The sequence below is a fragment of the Marmota marmota genome, unplaced genomic scaffold (assembly GCF_001458135.2).
Source record: "Marmota marmota marmota unplaced genomic scaffold, marMar, whole genome shotgun sequence".
Taxonomy (NCBI): Eukaryota; Metazoa; Chordata; class Mammalia; order Rodentia; family Sciuridae; genus Marmota; species Marmota marmota.
Genome location: NW_026000240.1, coordinates 24550215 through 24568134, shown reverse-complemented (window position 1 = coordinate 24568134; position 17920 = coordinate 24550215). Strand labels below are relative to the sequence as shown.

Genomic DNA, 17920 nt, shown 5'->3' with positions numbered 1-17920 from the left:
GGAGCGGCTCTGGGCTGTGCGGGGACAGCGGCTGCGGACGCGATCTGGGTGGTGGGCGGCCCGGAAATGCGCGCTCTCGGGGGACAGGGTCTCCGCGGGGCGGCGACAGCTGGATTCCTAGCGCGCACAAAGCCCGCAGGAGGATCCATTGTAGCCGTCGCTCCTCCCCCTTGGCGAGGGCGGGGCGGGGCAGGTTGGAGGGTCAGGTTTGTCCCTCGCCGCGGGCCATCTTCGTCTCAGACTTTCCATTCGCTTCCCCTGTAAAGGAAGAGGAGGTGATGGGACGTGAGAGGTCCCTTTATTGGTCCCAACTCTTCGGTTCCTGAGGGATTCCTTTGAACACCATGAACTTGTCACCCTCAGCGGCCACTTGAGGCCTGGGAATCAGAGTCCTCAGGTTTGCTGGAGGGATTAGGGAAAGAGGCCACTTAACAGGCCTTTGTCTAAGGCTCCACGCTGCCCCCGCGCCAGTGGGCCCGGCAGTAAAACTCTGGGGAGAAGAGGGGGGAACGCTCTCCAATCCTGCCCGAAAAATAAAAATCAAGTTTTATATTATTTGAAGTCCTTGGGGCTGATTCTGATGCACAATCAAGTTAGAGACCCACTACTTCATGCAAATGTAAGCAATTACCAATATACTGTTAATTTTGTCCTCTCTTTCACTTAATAGCTGCCAAGTACTCCCTCGAGTTCTGCACTTTGCTTTTTTCCGCTTAATGTATTCGGGTTCCTATTCATCGCTGTGCATAAAGCATCCCCATGGTGGTGCAGGGTATTCTGTTGTTTACCCTGCCTGGCCCTCTTGACGGGCATTGATGTGGCTTCACTCTTAGAAACAGTGTTACAATGGTGATCTTGGATCACATCTTATTTGCCACCTGTGTGGGTATGTCACAGTGCTTTTAAAAGGGCTCTCTCTGCCACCAAGGAGATGACATAATCACATTGGTTGACTTTTTGACCCTCCATTAAAGACTGAATATCTCTTTTAAATTGCTTTTAGCACAAATGACAGCCTGGGTGACAGCAAGTACACTCTCTTCCTCTCTAGCAGCACCAGCACGTCCTCCCTACCCCCAAGCTCATGTTAGCCTGGCTGCTCCAGGCAGAATCAGGAAAAGACACCCCTTCCTCAGGGTAGAGGCAGCTTCCTCCTGGGGAGTGGTGTGGATTTCAGTCTCTCAGGCCTCACTTGCTCTTCACCAGGGTTTCTCAACCTCAGCCCCGTTGACATTTGGGGACTGAGGTTGGGTAGTGGGAACTGTCCTAATATTACAGGGCTGGGGCCTTTTGGGAAACTGAGGCAACATATAGGAACCCCCCCCACACACACTTAACTCCCAATTCTTGTGATGGAGTCAGATTTCAGACACATCCCTCAGCCTCAAAGTAACAGGCATGAGTTTATTGAAGGGACAGGAAAAGGGAAAGGGGACACTCCCAAGGGAGAGTGGGTCCTGTCACTCAGAGAGGAGAAGGACAATGTGTTTCTCCTGCACTCCACTTTTATTGGGAATCCCAGAGAAGTTTCCAGAGTCCTGCCCAAGTCCAGGGCAGAGAGCCTCAATGACAACAGATTTTTAAGTCCCCACTGCCATGACAATTCGAAGTCACTTTGACCCATGCTGAAAGGTTCTAATTGGATTTCTTAACCATACATTCTTAGAGATTTTTTTGTTTAGGAGGAATTACCCTTATCTCTAGGAGTTTCAGGATCTGGTCTGTAGACAGAGTCACCAAAGTATCCCCCTTCAGGGGAGCTTGGGTTCCTCTTATGGACATTATTTTGGGCCTGCACTTCTCCTGCAGATAACAGGTAGTGTGCTGAGGAATGTGACAGATCCTGTCCACTTAAGTCAGGCAAGGCTGCAGGTAATTTGCTTCTTGGAAAAGAGTCAGCACAGTGGGCCCATTTTATGGAATTATTCCCTAAGCTTGTGTCCCCACCACTCACATCTGTCTGTCCCCTATCACTGTGTCTTGTGGGATATTTAGCAACATCCCTGGCCTCTAGTCACAAGATCCCAGTGGCACCCCATAAAGATGCCTTCAGACTGCAAAGTTGGGGTAGGGGAAGAAAACTGCCCTGGCTGAATAGCATGGCTGTCCCAGCATTGGGCCTTCCTCTCCTTTGTGGTCATCTCTTGGGGTTCTCAGAGGTTCATACAGACATTGGCTCAGTGTCTCTCTATGGCCAGCCCAGAGCTCATCTTGACTGGGTGGCCAACACAACCTGTCCCAGCCCTGCCCTTCGTCAAAGTGTGAGAAGATGCCTCTGTAGTTCAGTCAGGGGAATGGGTGGGGCTGCTCCTGAATTCTCAGGGCCACCCACAGCCCTGGGCTTCCTTATCATCCTGACTCACTGGGATGGAGGATCAGCCAAAGGCTTAAACAGCAAACAAGCCCTTCCTTGGCCACCTACAACTAGTCTAAAGTCCTCTCCCCTGTTCTCTGGCACCATCCAGCCCAGCCAACTGAGTTTCTCAGCGTCCCCAACCTTCTCCCTTTGTCTTGTGTCTCCTGAGATGGTTTATGCCAAAACCCAGCACGGTGCCTGGTTCACAAGGGTCTGAGTCAGTTCTGCCATGTCTGGAGAGGACCCTTGCAGTTGAGCAGAGGCCTGCTGCTCCTCCTATCTCCCCAGGCCTCCCTTGTCCATCCCAAAGAACCAAGATCTGGCCACTCCTCCTTCTTCTGACCACTTTGGACATCTGCTCACCTGACCTCTCTCTTCTGAGCTGGGCAGCACAACACTTAATGTGGTTGGTTTTCCTTGGTCCCTCCTGTCTCTTTGTCTAGTCCCCTAAAGGTCAGTATCCTCGTCCTCTTCTGGGTCTCCTCCCAGGCACAGCCCCTGCTGGCTGTGAGTTTCTCGAAGCTGGGGGAAGGTGTCATGAGTAGGCTTCAGGGCCAGATGGCCTGGTTTGACTTTGCCTATGTCACTGTCTTGTGGAGCAGTCTTGAATAGATGACGTGGCCTCTTTGTGCCTCGGTCTCCACCTCTGTAGATGGAGACACTGAGTACCCACCTCTCAGCGTGATGAACGGCAAAGGAGAGGTGGGGCCCAGAGGCTGCTTCAGCTCTGCTGCTGCTTGAGCCAGAGGAGCTTTGGAAGTGAAAGGCCAGGGTGCAGCAGGTCCGTGCCCTGCTTCTGGGGCCCTAAGATCAGTCCAGTGGGTTGAAGTGGAATGTGCTCTGTGGAGGCATCTGGTACGATCATGACCATCTTTTCTCTGCCAACTCCATCATGCTCAATTTAATTCATGAATCAGGGCATATTCTGGAGTTTCTTTCTGCTTGAGCTGACATCACTTGGGTTGTGTGAATCAGAAGAGGAACTGAGGAGAGTGGATAGAAATGAGACAAGGGGTCTGAGTGGGCTGGCGATCTATGAGGGATCAAATCTGTGAGGCTCTGGCTGGACATTGAGGGCAGTCAGGATGAGAGAGGTGAGGAGGAGGAGATAGTGCAGAGGAAGGAGGAGACAGGTGGACAAGATGGAGGGCAGTCTTGCTAATGATTGGAGGGGAAGGTAAACGTGCTAGGACACCTCTAAGTGAGCTTGCTTCATTCACTAGCCTTAAAGAAGGGTGGCAGAGATCCAGAGCCAATTCTTGGAGGCCCCAAGAGCTGCCAAGGCCACAACAGCCAGGCCAGTGACCTTGTGTGTGCAGTGGGACAGACTGGCACAGGGGCAATCCTGGGTTGGGGTGAGGAGGCAGAAGGGAAAAGGGAGGAGAGGAGAGGTCTAAAGGGCCCCAGGTGGGCTCCTGGCTGGACCAAGGGCTCAGGGGAGCTCCAGGCCCCTACTCCGAGGACAAGGAGGAAATGTGCCTTTTCATTCTTTACTGATCTGTCGGCTCTGCAGGACTCCTCAGAGCACAGGGGACAGATTCACAAAATGATGGCTTGCTTCTTGCCTTGTGAGGTTGGTCCTCTGCCCATATGGTTGACAGGCCAAGTAGTGGCCACAAGGTGCCCGGTTTGGGAGGCTGCTTGGCTTCCCAAGAGCCATGAGATTGGAGCAGAGATCCTTGGGACAGGCCTTGAGCCTCCTCTCAGGATGCTGGCTTGAAAGGTCCCAGCCTCATCCCACCCTTTCTACCAGACCTCCCACACCGGGACCCTCACTTGGTGCCTGGTACTCCTGCCTCATGCTGAGGAAGAAGGCTGTCTTCATCTTCGGGTGCTGGCTCTGGCCCCTCATCCCGGCCTCGCTTCTCAATGGCTTAGCTTATTTGAGAGGCTTGTGAAATCTCCTCCTGTATTCAAACACGTCTCTGGCATCTCATTCCAGGGAATGATGCCGCTCCCATCTCCCAGCTGTCACCAGGCCACCTGTAAGATTAGTGTCTCAAAAGATGTGTGTGGCCCAACAAAGCTGCTTTCCTGTGTCCACTGTGTTGAGGAGCCAGAGGGCTGGCCAAGAGGCCACTGGAGCTGAGGGACACTGAGGTCCACTGAGGAGGCTCTTCTGTCACAGGTTCATGAATGTTCAAACATGCAAATACACACCAGGTCTACAGGTCTCAGAATCTTAAGCCCACTCTGGGGGGTGGCTTGGGGATTGATTTCTGTGTGGAAAATGGTTCTGCAGGGTGACAGCTGTCTTCCATCTGATCCTTCAGCCAACCACACAATGGTTCCTGTAGATCACGACTTACACTGCAATGCAAGGGAAGGGCTTCTTCCTCTCCCTCTTTGTCTCTCCCTTCTTTCTCTTTTTCCTTTTTTTTTTTCTTTTTCATAACCTCTTTCCCTTCCTCCTCGTCTCCCCCACACCCTCCGTCTTTCTTGCTTTCTTAGCTACGTTATTATGGAAAAATATTAAGCCTACGTAAATACAAAGAAAACACTATATTGAACCACCACAGATTCATTTCCAGCTTCAATGACCATCAGCTGTGGCCGACCTAGTTTCACTAACATCCCACCCACCACACCCTAATTTTTAAAAACGACTTTGGAGCAAATACCAGACATCATGCCTTTGCAAGAAATATTTTTTAAAGATAAGGATTCATGTTTTTAAGTGTTTTTTAAAAAGGTGAATTATTATCCTACAGTTCTGGAGGTTTGAAGTCTGAGATGGCCCCATAGACTAAAATGAAGGTGTTGGCAGAACCGCATTCCCCCTGGAGGCCCTAGGAGAGAGCTCCTCTCTTGCATTTCCTGTTTCTGGATGTCATTCATAGATCCTGGCTCACAGCCACATCAGTCTGACCATTGCTTCCTTCTTCACACCTCCTTCCCTGACTCTCTTGTTGGTTTTATAATTACATGGTGTGATTACATTGTGCCACACAGATAATCCGGGATAATCCTCCATCTACAGATCTCTAATTTAATCACATCCTCAAAGTCCCTTTTGCTATGAAAGGTAACTGTGTTAGCTTTCTGTCACTATAATAAAATGCCTCAGATAATTAACTTATAAAGAGGAAAGGATTATTTTGGCTCATAGTGTTGGAGGTGCTAGTCCAAGATAAGGCAGATGAACAGGCAGAGCCATTGCTCTCTCCTCTGATGGGCGTGCCAGATGGGAATGGCAGGGAGCACAAGGTGGAGCCAACTACTCTCCCAGGCATCAGTACAGGGAACAGGGAAAGGTCTGGGGTCTCACTCTCTCCTTTAAGGGCACACCTCTGTGACTTAAGGGCCCCCCACAGCCCATCTCCTAAAGGTTTCCCCACTTCCCCTGACCACTACCCTGAGGACCAAGCTTTCAACCTATGGTCCTTGGTGGGACACTTATTCAAATCATAGCAGTAATAAATTTATAGGTCTCCAGACAGCACATGAACATCTTTGGGAGGACCATTATTTTGCTTACCACATCAAAGAACAAGGCAAAGCTGGGCACAGTGGTACACGACTGTAATCCCAGAGGCTCCGAGCCTGAGGCAGGAGGATCGAAAGTTCAAAGCCAGCCTCAGCAATTTAGTGAGGCACTCAGCAACTTAGAAAGACCCTGTCTCAAATTAAAAATTTAAAAAGGGCTTGGACTATAGCTCAGTGGTTAAATACCCTTGGGTTCAATTCTTGGTACCAAAAATCAAACACACACACACAAAACCAATAAAAATCTCTTTCCATTAACAAAAATATGTAGCTCAATGTATAAGCCAGACTTTGATGTGATCCCCAAATCTTCTCTCCCTGAATTTACCACTGTTGGGCTGAAAGCCTAAAGAAACCCATTTTTCTATGTTGTACTTTTCTTGCATTATCCAGAAAACTGGGCTTTTGTTATGTTCGGTTTTCTGGTTCTTATTCCTCCTGCATCATGGAGAGAGAGGGTGGTGATATGGACTGGGAATTCACACTTGACCCCCGTTTAGAGATCTGCTTCTGGCTGTCTGGCGTGGTTGGTATTCTAAGGTAGTTCTGCAGCACTTTTGTGGGTGCCTCTGAGGTGACCTTGTTGAAAACAGGTAATTGCATAATAGCAGGTGGATAATACATTCTCTTTGTCTGACTGCTTCTGAGAGGTACTCATTTTTTGGAAATATAACCACAGTATCATTATTGGGAAACATATATTAATTCCCTAATAACAAATATCTGCAAGGGGCTCAATTATCTCATTTGAATTCCAACACACTTGGTGATGTTTCTTTCATACGTCACCAGTGGCTGCCATATCTCTTTTGTGTTATGGTTTTTCTTTCCATTATAAGATGTAATTATCATTATCTACCCACACCTCTCCTTTTTTAGATAAATGATAAGATACCATATCTTTTTATAAATTTAATAAAACATCCTGGAGACTGTTCCTCAGCAATACGCAGGGAGCTTGTCCCTTCTCTTTTAAAAGCTGTGCGGTGCACCCCTGGGTGCACAGGCCACAGGTAATTGAACTAGCACCCTACTGATGGACACACAGGTTGTAACAAAGAGTGATGGGATAGAAGGGAGAATCTTTATACTTTTGCTTTGGGATAGATTCCTGGAAGTGGGATTTCTGTGTCAAAGTGTAAAAACGGATGCACTTTGGCTGAATAATTTATTGCTGCATTTCTCACCACAGGATTTTATCACTTCACCGACCGACAACCAACAACATGTGAAAATATGTGTTTTTTACCAGTCATGCCATCAGATTATGTGCTCAAACTCTTGGACTTCTGCTAGGTGAAAAAGGTGATCTCGGAGTGTTTTGCATTTGCATTTGAGAATATGTAAGTTGAGAATGAGTAATGTCGAGAAGGAGCAGTCCCTCTCTCAGTTAGTCACTTCCTGCTCCTCTGTGTGTGTGTGTAAATGAGGTAGAACTGCAGAGCACAACCCTAACTTCTGAGCTTGTTTAGTCAATTTCACCCACAGTCTTTATTCCTGGATGCTGTATCATGTGAATGTCTGCTAACTGTAACTTGCCACCATAAGTGCTGTAGCAGGCTCAAGGGTCCAAGGAGGCCAAGTGTTGAGAGCCACAGCCCAAGGGGCCCCAGCAAACTTTCAGACTGCCAGCTGATGATTGGCTCACAGCGGGCCCCAGCAACATCTAGCTGATTGGCTCCTCTGTGGTGATACTCATTGGGCTGTTTCCCCGCCCTTTCAGACTACGGAGCTGCTCATTGGGGGACTTTTTTGGCTCCGCCCACACGACCCAGCCAATCGGCCTCAAGAGCAGGAGGAGTGGGGGAGGTGGAGAGGCTTGTGGGAAGCCCTTGGTGGCAGTTGGGCTCTGAGGGTTTTTCCTGAGGAGCTGTTTTGTTTGGCGTGTGTGGTTCTAAAAATAAAGTTCGTTTCTTTTGACAAGTGGCTCCTGAATTGTGCCCAGCCAGACTGTGGCAGCCCAGGTCTCCCAGGATCTGACACGTGGGGAGATGGCCCTGTGGGCAGCCATATCCGTCTATCATGTTGGTAGGCTCCCTGTGAATCTCGCCCGGTTTGGGGGAGGAGGATCATTTTTGCCATGCCATCCTACAATCTCAGCCACAGGCTGGTGTGCTAGACTCTCCCGGGTTGCCGTGGATAGCTGGGGCACCGTGGAAAGGGTGATAGAGCAGGTGGGAGTCAGCAGGGATCCTGTCCACAGTGAGGACAGCATGGTTCAGTGGGCAGACCCTGGCCACTTGGTGAGTCAATTGCTGATGGTCACGGCAGCTTTGTGAAGAACAGACGACCTTCCCCTTTACCCCAGCCCACCTCCTGGGTCTAACATCCTTCTGCAGAGACACCTGAGTCCAGACCTTCCAATCCTGTGGCCCCATAAACATCTACCATGTTTAAAAGGAATCTCTTGTAGAGAATGAAGTATGGATACTGTAGAATCTGACAGTTTTTGTGTAGCAGGTGTTGATTGAGGGTGGGTGCGATGGGTGGGGTGACCCATCTGCTGGTGGCAGCCACCCACCTGAGTTCCAACGCTGTGCCAGGTCATGGCTCATGTCTTGATGGCCTCCCCTGGGGTGAAGATCTCATGGAGCAACCCAGACAGTGGGACCAGGAGGATTTTGAGCAGTTATGGATGCCTAACAGAATGGTCACCAGAGCATGGGTACAGCTGACAGCATCTCACACGGTAGCAGAGCCGGCAGGAAATCAGGAACAGTCCGCCTCTGAGTTTCAGTCTTATTTCAGCCTGTAAATGGCCATTTCATCCAGTGAGAGATAAGGTAGATGAAAGACAGCAGAGTGTCATGATTCTCAGCCTCACCGTGTCATGGCATTGATGTGGGAATGGTTTTTTTGGTCAGAAGCAATTACTGAAGGAATATTTAAGCGTGGTGTCAAGGAAAATTAGGTTATTCTAGAGTCACTGAAAGGTGAGAAAAGGGTCAATATAATTTATCTGCATTCTGGTGGCCAGCCAGCCTCTATCCCCTGAGACAGGCTTGTAAAAGAACTAAAATGGGAGGTGGGTCAGGCAATCTGAGAAGCTGGCAACCAGGGGCAGCCATTGCCAAGCTGGTTTTAAATAAATAGGCAGACTGTTGGTCCACATGGCTGCTGGTTTTGTGCAGAGGTTGTGTGTGGGGGGACCAGTGTTTTCCAACATTTTGGGAGGATGGTACTAGGGATTGAACTCAGGGATACTTGGCCACTGAGCCACAACCCCAGCCCTATTTTGTATTTTATTTAGAGACAGGGTCTCAATGAGTTGCTTAGTACCTCACCGTTGCTGAGGCTGGCTTTGAACTTGTGATCCTCCTGCCTCAACTTTCCCAGTCACTGAGATTACAGGTGTGCGCCAATGCACGCTACCAGTAGCATTTTGGTTTTTGACTACTTATTTTAAGCAGTCTTAAGTACTTGGTGTACTTGACCTTGGAGGGTTTGAAACACCACCAGAATATTTACACATTTTTGGATTTTACTTTAATGATGCTCTTAGAATGTGTTTTGGGCCAGTCATAAATTTGTAAGAGATATGAATCATCTATATTCATAGCTTTCCCTGCCTCCTCCCTTTTAAGTAAGATCATCGTTTTGTATTTTTTTTTTTTGTCCCACACCTTCTTATTAAGCTGATTAAGGGTGCAAGGTGACCCTGTAAGGCTGACGTGGTGGACACCCAAAGAGCAGGCAGCTTTCCTTGGAAGGAGAGTAATGGGAAGGGCTGAAAGGGGACTGAAGTCCTTGGAAAGAGTTAAGGACATTGCAAAGTAGTTCCTCTGACCATGGATGGGTTTTGGCTGATTAGAGAACCTGGGTAAGATAAGACCCTATTGCGATTTTGTTTGCAGAAGAGAATGAAGTTTGGAGAGGTTTAACGACTTTGTTCCATGTCACGTGGGTGGAGCATTAGAGCTGGGCACAGAGCCTGCGCCTGGCTCTGTCTGATCTCAGAGCCCAAGGTCTTAACCGCCTATTGTCTCAGGAATGAGGCAAAGGTCCATGGGGATCTTGGCCTGCGGATCTGATAAATAAGCCTGGAGAAGGGAATCCCAGGGAGAAAATAAGTCTCCCACGTTGTCATCAATATGGAAGAAGAACTTGACTCCCCGTGGGACGTGAAAGCATAGAGCATATATTCTAAGGAGAAAAATCCATAAACAGTTAAAGATTAATGTACCTTAGCAAGGCTCCAGCCAGATTTAACAAGAACAAATCCTGCCAGGGCAATGTTTTTACGTTCTTGGGGCAGAATTAGACAACCAAGAGATGAAAGGGAAACAGCTGGTCAGACATACAGTGATTTCCAGGAAGCACGGCGGGGTCCTCCGAGGCCTTCCTGTGAGGGAACGCAGATCAGGGCTCACGCTGACCTGTGACTGGGGCCCGGCCTTGGAGTGGCGAACCAGGGTCACCTGTCTGGGCCCAGCCTGCAAGCCTCGGTCTCTGACCTGTCTCCATAGAAGCAGCAGAGGGTGAACATATTCTTTAGGCGGGTCACAGAGACCATCTGGATGTTCAGAGAGCTAAGAAACAGGCCAGGAGTGCGTTGACTCTAGTGCAGAGCACACATCCCAAACTGCATTGCAATTATGTTTAATAAGACCCTGTCACCTGTGACCTTCCTTCCCGCTCTACATGCCCACTGTCCCTGCACTGCAATGAGCAGAGCTGGGTTTTGGACTCACACTGGTTTTGAAGCCTAGGCCCACTGTTCCTTGTGATTGTGCATAAGTCACTTAATGTCTCTGAGCCACCCCCGGTGGGGCAGTTTTGAAGCCCCCGGCACACATATCCTCAATAGACTCTCGTTTCCTGGTCTTCCTTGTCACTGGGGCCCTCAGCCAGATCCTTCAACATGTTTTCCAGACCCACCTCAACTTCCCATCTTTGTCTTCTGAACCATGGTCCTTTTGCTCCTCTGGCCCAAACACTCTCTCTCTCTCTCCACCTTCTCCTCCACACATCAAGGTCCCTCTGTTCCAATTTCACCACTATTTTTTCTCTGAATTCTGACAGCTCTGGGCTTTCACGATCATGGGACTTGCATTCTTAGGAGGCCATACATCCTTCTCGAGTGTGCATGCTCATATTTACTCCAGCCCTCTTATAAGATTGTCAATAGCAGTGATTTTCTTAAATTCCTTCTCTGTTCCTCCTGGTCAAGAGCTGGACACATAGCAACATGAGTTCAATGGACATTCATTGAAGGAAGTGGGGAAAGATTCAAAGCTGCAGGTTTATGGGTACTTTCAGGAAACACTTACTGAGCACCTTCTAGGTCCCTGGAACTAGGTAAGATGCTGAGGACACTGCCGTGAGACACCACCCTAAGGAAGTTGAAGTCCAGTGGAGGACAGAAATGTGACAAGTAGAAGGTTGTACATGTGCTTTCAGGTCAAGATGGTGTCTGAGCATAGGAACAAAGCATTGAAGAATGATTAGGTCTTCGCCTGAGTGTGGAGTAAGTTCTAAGACAGACGAGTTCATGCAAAAGCACAGGGTGTGGGAAATGGCTATTCAGGAAATAGCCAAACATGGCTCAGAGTGGTCAACGGACAGTGGGAGGCAGGAGGGATGGAACGTCCTGACACCCTGGGAGAGGATGCTGAAGAGTTGGGGGAGACAAATGTGGTCAGGCCCTGGAGAGCCTTACAAATGGTAACAGGCTACTTGGACTCTCTCTGCAGGAAATGGGAGAGACACTAAAAAGTTTCAGGCACAGAAATTTCTCTCAGAGAAAGATGGCGGACCCTACAACCTTCATCTCCCATAGAAACATCAGTTTGAACAGTAGTTATCCACATACTAAACTTTCTTCATGAGAGCTAAGGAAACCAAGTGAGAAAATACTATTCGGCATAGTAATAAGACACAATGAAGTAAGCAAGAAGCAAGGAGTTGATAATGTCACCCCTCCTCAACCCCTAAGGAAGGTAGTGTGGAGAGAGACACCCTGTACTGGGGGTAAGGAGAAGGAATTAAGTACAGGTCTTAGGCTGGAATTTCAGCACCAGGCAGAACCCCATAGCCCTGGCCTGAGGCCGATGCACATTGATTGAAACTCTGGACCTGCATTAGCAGGTAGCCAAGGTATTTTCTGCACCACCACTCCTCCAATCCTCAGCCGCATAACATAGTGCAAGATTCCATCTTCTGGGGGTAGGTCAGAGAAGTAAGCACGGGACTTTGTCTTGGAACTCAGGACTGTGCTGGTGAAGCCTAACACTTGGCAGATCTCAAGGGCTCCTATCTCCTGGCCAGTGCCTATGGACAGACCTCTGGACCCACTCGGGCTCCAGGCAACCTATGACCTCACTTGGATGGATTTTTACTCCAGCCAGAATCATCTGTGGCTAATTGCAGCAATATGTGTCCCACGCATAGCACAGCAGTAGGAAGCCATAGCAGCAAGGGACTTGGTCCTGTCCCTATGCTGTTCTGGCCTTTGTAGGTTGTGGGCTCTGGGCATGATCCAGCATTGTGGTCTTGGTGGCCATGGAACTGTTTATGCCATCTCCCTAGACATCCATGTAGCATGACACAGACAGTAATTTTCCATGTTGCAGAAGAGAGGTTACACTAAGTCATTATATAGAAGCCTGGGGCTAGGCCCTCCACAATGAGGTCTCAAGTCAGACAACATTCCACAGCACCTGACCACAGGTTGATGATTGTGGATGAGGGATTTGAGCCCACCCTGGCCCTAAGTAGAGGTTTGCAAGGCGGATAACCCTTTTAAGGGAGTCCCATAGTTCATTCTGAACAACATACCAATTTGGGACAAACTTGGGCTTGGGTTACCCTCTAGTGCTGACATAGTGACAAAACATCAGCCATAGACTTGTGGCAAACCTGGATTTAGGGTTCCATCTAGTGTTAAAATTTCTAAAGTGACCAAAGACTCAGAGAAAATAAGCAGTATGCTTAGAATTTCTGCACAAGGAAGTTGAAATATGTAACTAGTTCAATGCACAGGTGACATGGTACTCCGATACAAATCAAGAACTTTCAGGGAACAAGGACCTCACTTGATAGACAAAACAAGGTACCAGAAACCGACAATATGGCAACTGATATGAATGGACTCAAATAATTCAAAATGTCTATTATAATGAAACTCAAAAGCGCTTCAAGAAAACACAAACAATTCAGTAGTCTATCGCGGAAACTTAACAGATTGAAGTAACTTTAAAAATGAAAGAAATTCTTCAGCTAGAAAGCATACTAAATGAAATTAAAAACACGATAGCAGTTATTAATAGCAGAATTGATCCAACAAAAGAAAGCCAGTGCCTATGGACAGACCTCTGGACCCACTCTGGCTCCAGGCGACCTGTGTCCTCACTCAGATGGATTTTCTACTCCAGATACTAGTGGTTTCCAGTCCCATGGCCACCAGGGCCACAATGCTGGGTCATGCCCAGAGCCCACAGCCTACAAAAGCCAGAACAGCATAGGGACAGGACCAAGTCCCATGCTGCTATGGCTTCCTCCTGCTGTGCTATGCTTGTGGTGCATATTGCTGCAATTATATATTTACTTGAAAATACACAGATGAGAAAAAAGGAAAAAAAAAGAATGAAGATGAGTGTAAAAAGCTCACAGGAATTTTGGGACAACATTAAAAGCACATATTTTGGTTATAGGGTTTAAGAGAGAAGTGAGAATGATAGAGGGGTAGAAAGTTTATTTAAAGAGGTTATAACAGGAAACTTCCCAAACCTAGAGAAGGATACAAATACCTGTGTGTTGAAAGGTCAAAAGTCATTAGTCAGATTCAACTCAACCAAGTGCATGTACCCAAGATTATAATTGAGCTCTCAAAGGGTAAAGGCAAAGAAGTTTCTCAAAGCAGCAAGAAAATAAATAAATAAATAAATAACACATATGAAAGGGTGTCCTAATTCACCTGACAGCTGACTTCTTAGCAGAAACCTTACAGGCCAAGAGGGAGTGGGATGAAGTTTTCAAGACATTCCCAGACAAAAGTTGAGAGAATTTATCACCAGCTGACTTGTCTTCCAAGAAATGCTGAAAGCAGTACTTCAAACTGAAAGATATGCTAATGAGCAAGAAAAAAGAAAAAAAAAATGAAGATGAGTGTAAAAAGCTCACAGGAATTTTGGGGCAACATTAAAAACACATAGTTTGGTTATAGAGTTTAAGAGGGACTTGAGAATGGAAGGCAGAAAATCCACCGGTGAAAGTAATTCTGCAGATGGCAAAAGTGGTGTGGAAACCATTAGCATCTGTATATGAAAGACTAAAAAAACAAAATAATTAAAAATAATAACTACACGAATATATTAAGAGACAGACAGGCCAGACAGGGAGATGTAAAATGGGACAAAAAATTCCAAATGTGAGGAAGGATGAAGTGCAAAGTATAGTTTTTTATTAGTGTTTGTTGCTATTTTTTTGTTTTTGTTTCTTTTTCTATATTTACAATAGAATGTCAAGTTGCTGTTACTTAAATGTAGCTTGTTATAATCAAAGAGTTTTTTGTAAGGTTCATGGTAACCATAAAGGAAAAAACTCTAGTAGATATAGCAAAAATAATAATCAAGGGATCAAAACACGATACTAGAGAAAAATCACTTAAGCACAAGGAAGACAGGAAGAAATAAAAAAGGTAAATACAAGTTGAAAAAACAAACTGGCATAAGACCTTACTTACCAATGATTTCCTTAAATGTAAATGGATTAAATTCTCCAATTTAAAGATATAAGAGTGACCAAATGGATAAAAAACAACACCCAGCTATGGGCTGCCTCTAAAAAACTCACTTCACCTCTAACAACACACGTAGACTAACAGTGAAGGAAGGAATAAGATATTCAATGCAAATGGAATCCAAAAGAAGCAGTAGTAGCCATACTTACATCAAATGAAATAGGCTTTAAATCAAAAACAATAAAAACAGATTAGGAAGGTCGTTATATAATAATAAAGGGGTCAATACAGCAAGAGGAAATTATAATTGTACACATTGTGCACCCAATATTGGAGCATCCAAATATGTTAAGCAAATATGAAAAGACCTAAAGGGAGGGAGATTAGGGGCTTTAATACCCCACCTTTAGCAATGGATCTTCCAGACAGAAACTAACTCAGAAACAATAGAGATAAACCATAGCTTAGGTCAAATAGATGTCCACAGAACATTCCATCCAACAGCTTCGGAATGTAACTTCTCAAAAGCACATGGAACATTCTTTAGGAGAGATCATATGGGGAGTTTCAAAACAAGTTTCAATAGATTTTTTAAAAAATTGAAATAATAATGAGCATGTTTTCTGACCACAATGTAATAAAGCTAGAAATCAATAGGAAGAAGAACTTTGGAAATGATACAAATACTTGGAAATAAAACAACTTACTCATGAACAACCCATGTAACAAGGAAGAAATCAAGGAGGAAATTTAAAAGTTTCTTGAAATAAATGAAGGTGGAGGCACAGCATGCCCAAACCTGTGGGATATAGCAAAAGCGGTACTGAGAGGGGAGTTTGTACCTGTGAAGGCAGACATCAAAAAAGCAACAGTGCATGACCTCTAAAGGAACTAGAAACAATCACAAATCAAGCCCAAAATTAGTAGGAGGAAAGAAATCATAAAGATTAGAGCAGAAATAAATTAAATTGACACTAAAACATACAAAAGATCAACAAAACCAAGGGCTGATTTTTTTGGAAAGATAAACAAAATTGACTTAGCTAGACTAAGAAAAATAGAGAAGGCTCAAGTAAATAAAATTAGAGACAAAAAAAAGAAGGCAAATTACAACTGGCCTACAAAGACTCATTAGAGATTTTCATGAATAACCATATGCCAGAAAATTTGACATCTTAAAATAAATGGACAAATTCCTAGATATGAACACCTTGCCAAGACTGAATCATGAAGAAATGTAAAACCTGAACAGACAAAATAATAAGTAATGAGATGGAATTAGTAATATCACCCTTCAAAGAAAAGCCCAGCACCAGATGGATTCACTGGTGGTTTGGATGTGAGGTGTCCCCCTAAAGCTCAAGTGTGATAAATACGAGAAGGTTTAGAGGAGAAATGATCGGGTTATGAGAGCCTTAACTGTGGGAGGCCAACCTTACCGGTGACTGAGTTACACTCCCCAGCTGGGTGCTGAGGCGCTCAGTCACAGAAATGGGTGTGTCTTGCTACAGCCCCTTGGGTGAAGCTATGCTCACCTGTTCCTTTGTAATATAACCCCTTGCCCTCTTTAGGATAGAATCTTCCATGGAAGTGCCTTGTGTGTGTCCCCTCCTCTTACTGTGCCCTTGGGTGTGGCCTACCCAGGTGTCAGTCAAGCTGCTGACAGTGGACATCATGAAGATAGACTCAGCCCCCTGAAACCTGACCCCTTGCCTCATTTGGATAGCTTCTCCTCAATAAAAGGGGTCAGCGCGTGCTCTCTCTCTCTCTCTCTCTCTTTCTGCGGACCCTTAAGGTCAGAGGAGCCGTCACAGCAACCCCAAAGAAAAAGGTATTTGTGTCTCTTGTGTGGTTATTTTGTGCAGCCCAGTCAGCCCAGTTTAACTAGAGTGACCCCTGAGCCTTTTAGTCACGAGAACAGAAACCCGGCACTTAACTCCATCAGTGAATCTATCCCCCGATGGGATTAATTGGTGACTGAAGGCAGGTGGGGTGTGGCTGGAAAAGGTGGGTCACTCGGGGCGTGCCTTTGGGTATATATTTTGTATCTGGTGAGTGAAGTCTCCCTCTGCTCCTGATCACGATGTGAACCACTTCCCTCCACCACACTCTTCTGCCATGATGTTCAGCCTCACAGCCAGCTGGGAGGAATGGAGCCGGCTGTCTATGGACTGAAACCTCTGGAACCGTGAGCCCCCAACTAAACTTTTCCTCCTGTAACATTGTTCTTGTCAGGTCTTTTAGTCACATCAGTGAAAAAGCTGACTAAAACAACTTGTTCTATTAATTCTACTGAACACTTAAAGAAATACTAATATCAATTTTTCTTTATTTATTCCAAATAATTGAAGAGGAGGGAATTCTTCCAAACTCATTCTACAAGGCCACCATTACCCTGACACCAAAAGTAGACAAGGATACAATAACAGCAGAAAAGCTATAGCCAATAACCCTGATAGATGAAAAACATCCTGAACAACATACTACTTACCAACCAAATCCAACGGCACATTAAGAATCTCATTCACTATGGTCAAGTGGGGTTCATCCCAGGGATGAAGGAAGGTTCAACATGTGGAAATCAATATCTGTGATCCACCACAGCAGCATAATGAAGGGTAAAACCAGATGATCATCTCAATAGATACATAAGATAATTTGGTGAAATTCAACATTCCCCCTTGATGGAACTTTGAACGATGATAGAAGGGATGTCCCTCAACACAACGGAGGCCACATAACAGGCACACAGCTAGCCACACAGTGACTGGGGAAACACCCAAAGCTTTCTACCATCTGGAACAAGGTAAGGCTGATGACTTTCAACACCTTTACTCAACATAGTCGTTTGGAAATGAAGGGCATTCAAATTGGAAAGGAGGAAGTGGGATTGTCACTGTTTGCAGATGACATGATCTTATGAATAGAAAACCCCCCAAAGACTCCACAGAAAAACTACTAGAACTAACAATGAATTCAGTGAAATTTCAGAACACAAAATCAATACAGAAAAATCAGCAGCACTTCTATATGGCAAGAGCTAATTTTATGGAAAAGAATTAAGATAATAATCCAATTTGTAACCGCCCCCCAAAAAATGCCTAGAAATAAATTTAATGAAGGAGGATAAAGATTGCTACAATGAAAACTGTAAAACTTTCATGAAGGAAATTGAAGAGGCCACAAAAACAGGGAAAGACAGTGTGTGTTTGTGAATTAGAAAAATCAATATTGTTAAAATGTCCATATCACCCCAAAGGATGTACAGATTAGTGCAATCCTTATCAAAATGCCAATGACATTCTTCACAGAACTAGAAAAAGATGTCCTAGAGTTTGTGTGGAACCGCAAAACTCTGAATAGCCAAGCATCTTCAGCAAGAAGAAAAAGCAGGAGAC

At 45.9% G+C, this 17920-nt stretch overlaps 2 protein-coding genes across 2 annotated transcripts in view; both read right to left on the bottom strand.

Annotated features, from left to right (window-relative positions):
* The window catches only part of Rbp1 (retinol binding protein 1), a 23105-nt gene extending 22969 nt beyond the window's left edge, over window positions 1-136 (bottom strand). The window contains exon 1 of the mRNA XM_048794328.1: window positions 18-136. The gene's annotated coding sequence lies outside the window, so the exon portion shown is untranslated. The remainder of the gene's footprint in view (window positions 1-17) is intronic.
* The window catches only part of Nmnat3 (nicotinamide nucleotide adenylyltransferase 3), a 142135-nt gene continuing 124341 nt past the window's right edge, over window positions 127-17920 (bottom strand). The window contains exon 5 of the mRNA XM_048794324.1: window positions 127-258. Coding sequence (XP_048650281.1) covers window positions 203-258 — 56 coding nt within the window. The 3' untranslated portion in view covers window positions 127-202. The remainder of the gene's footprint in view (window positions 259-17920) is intronic.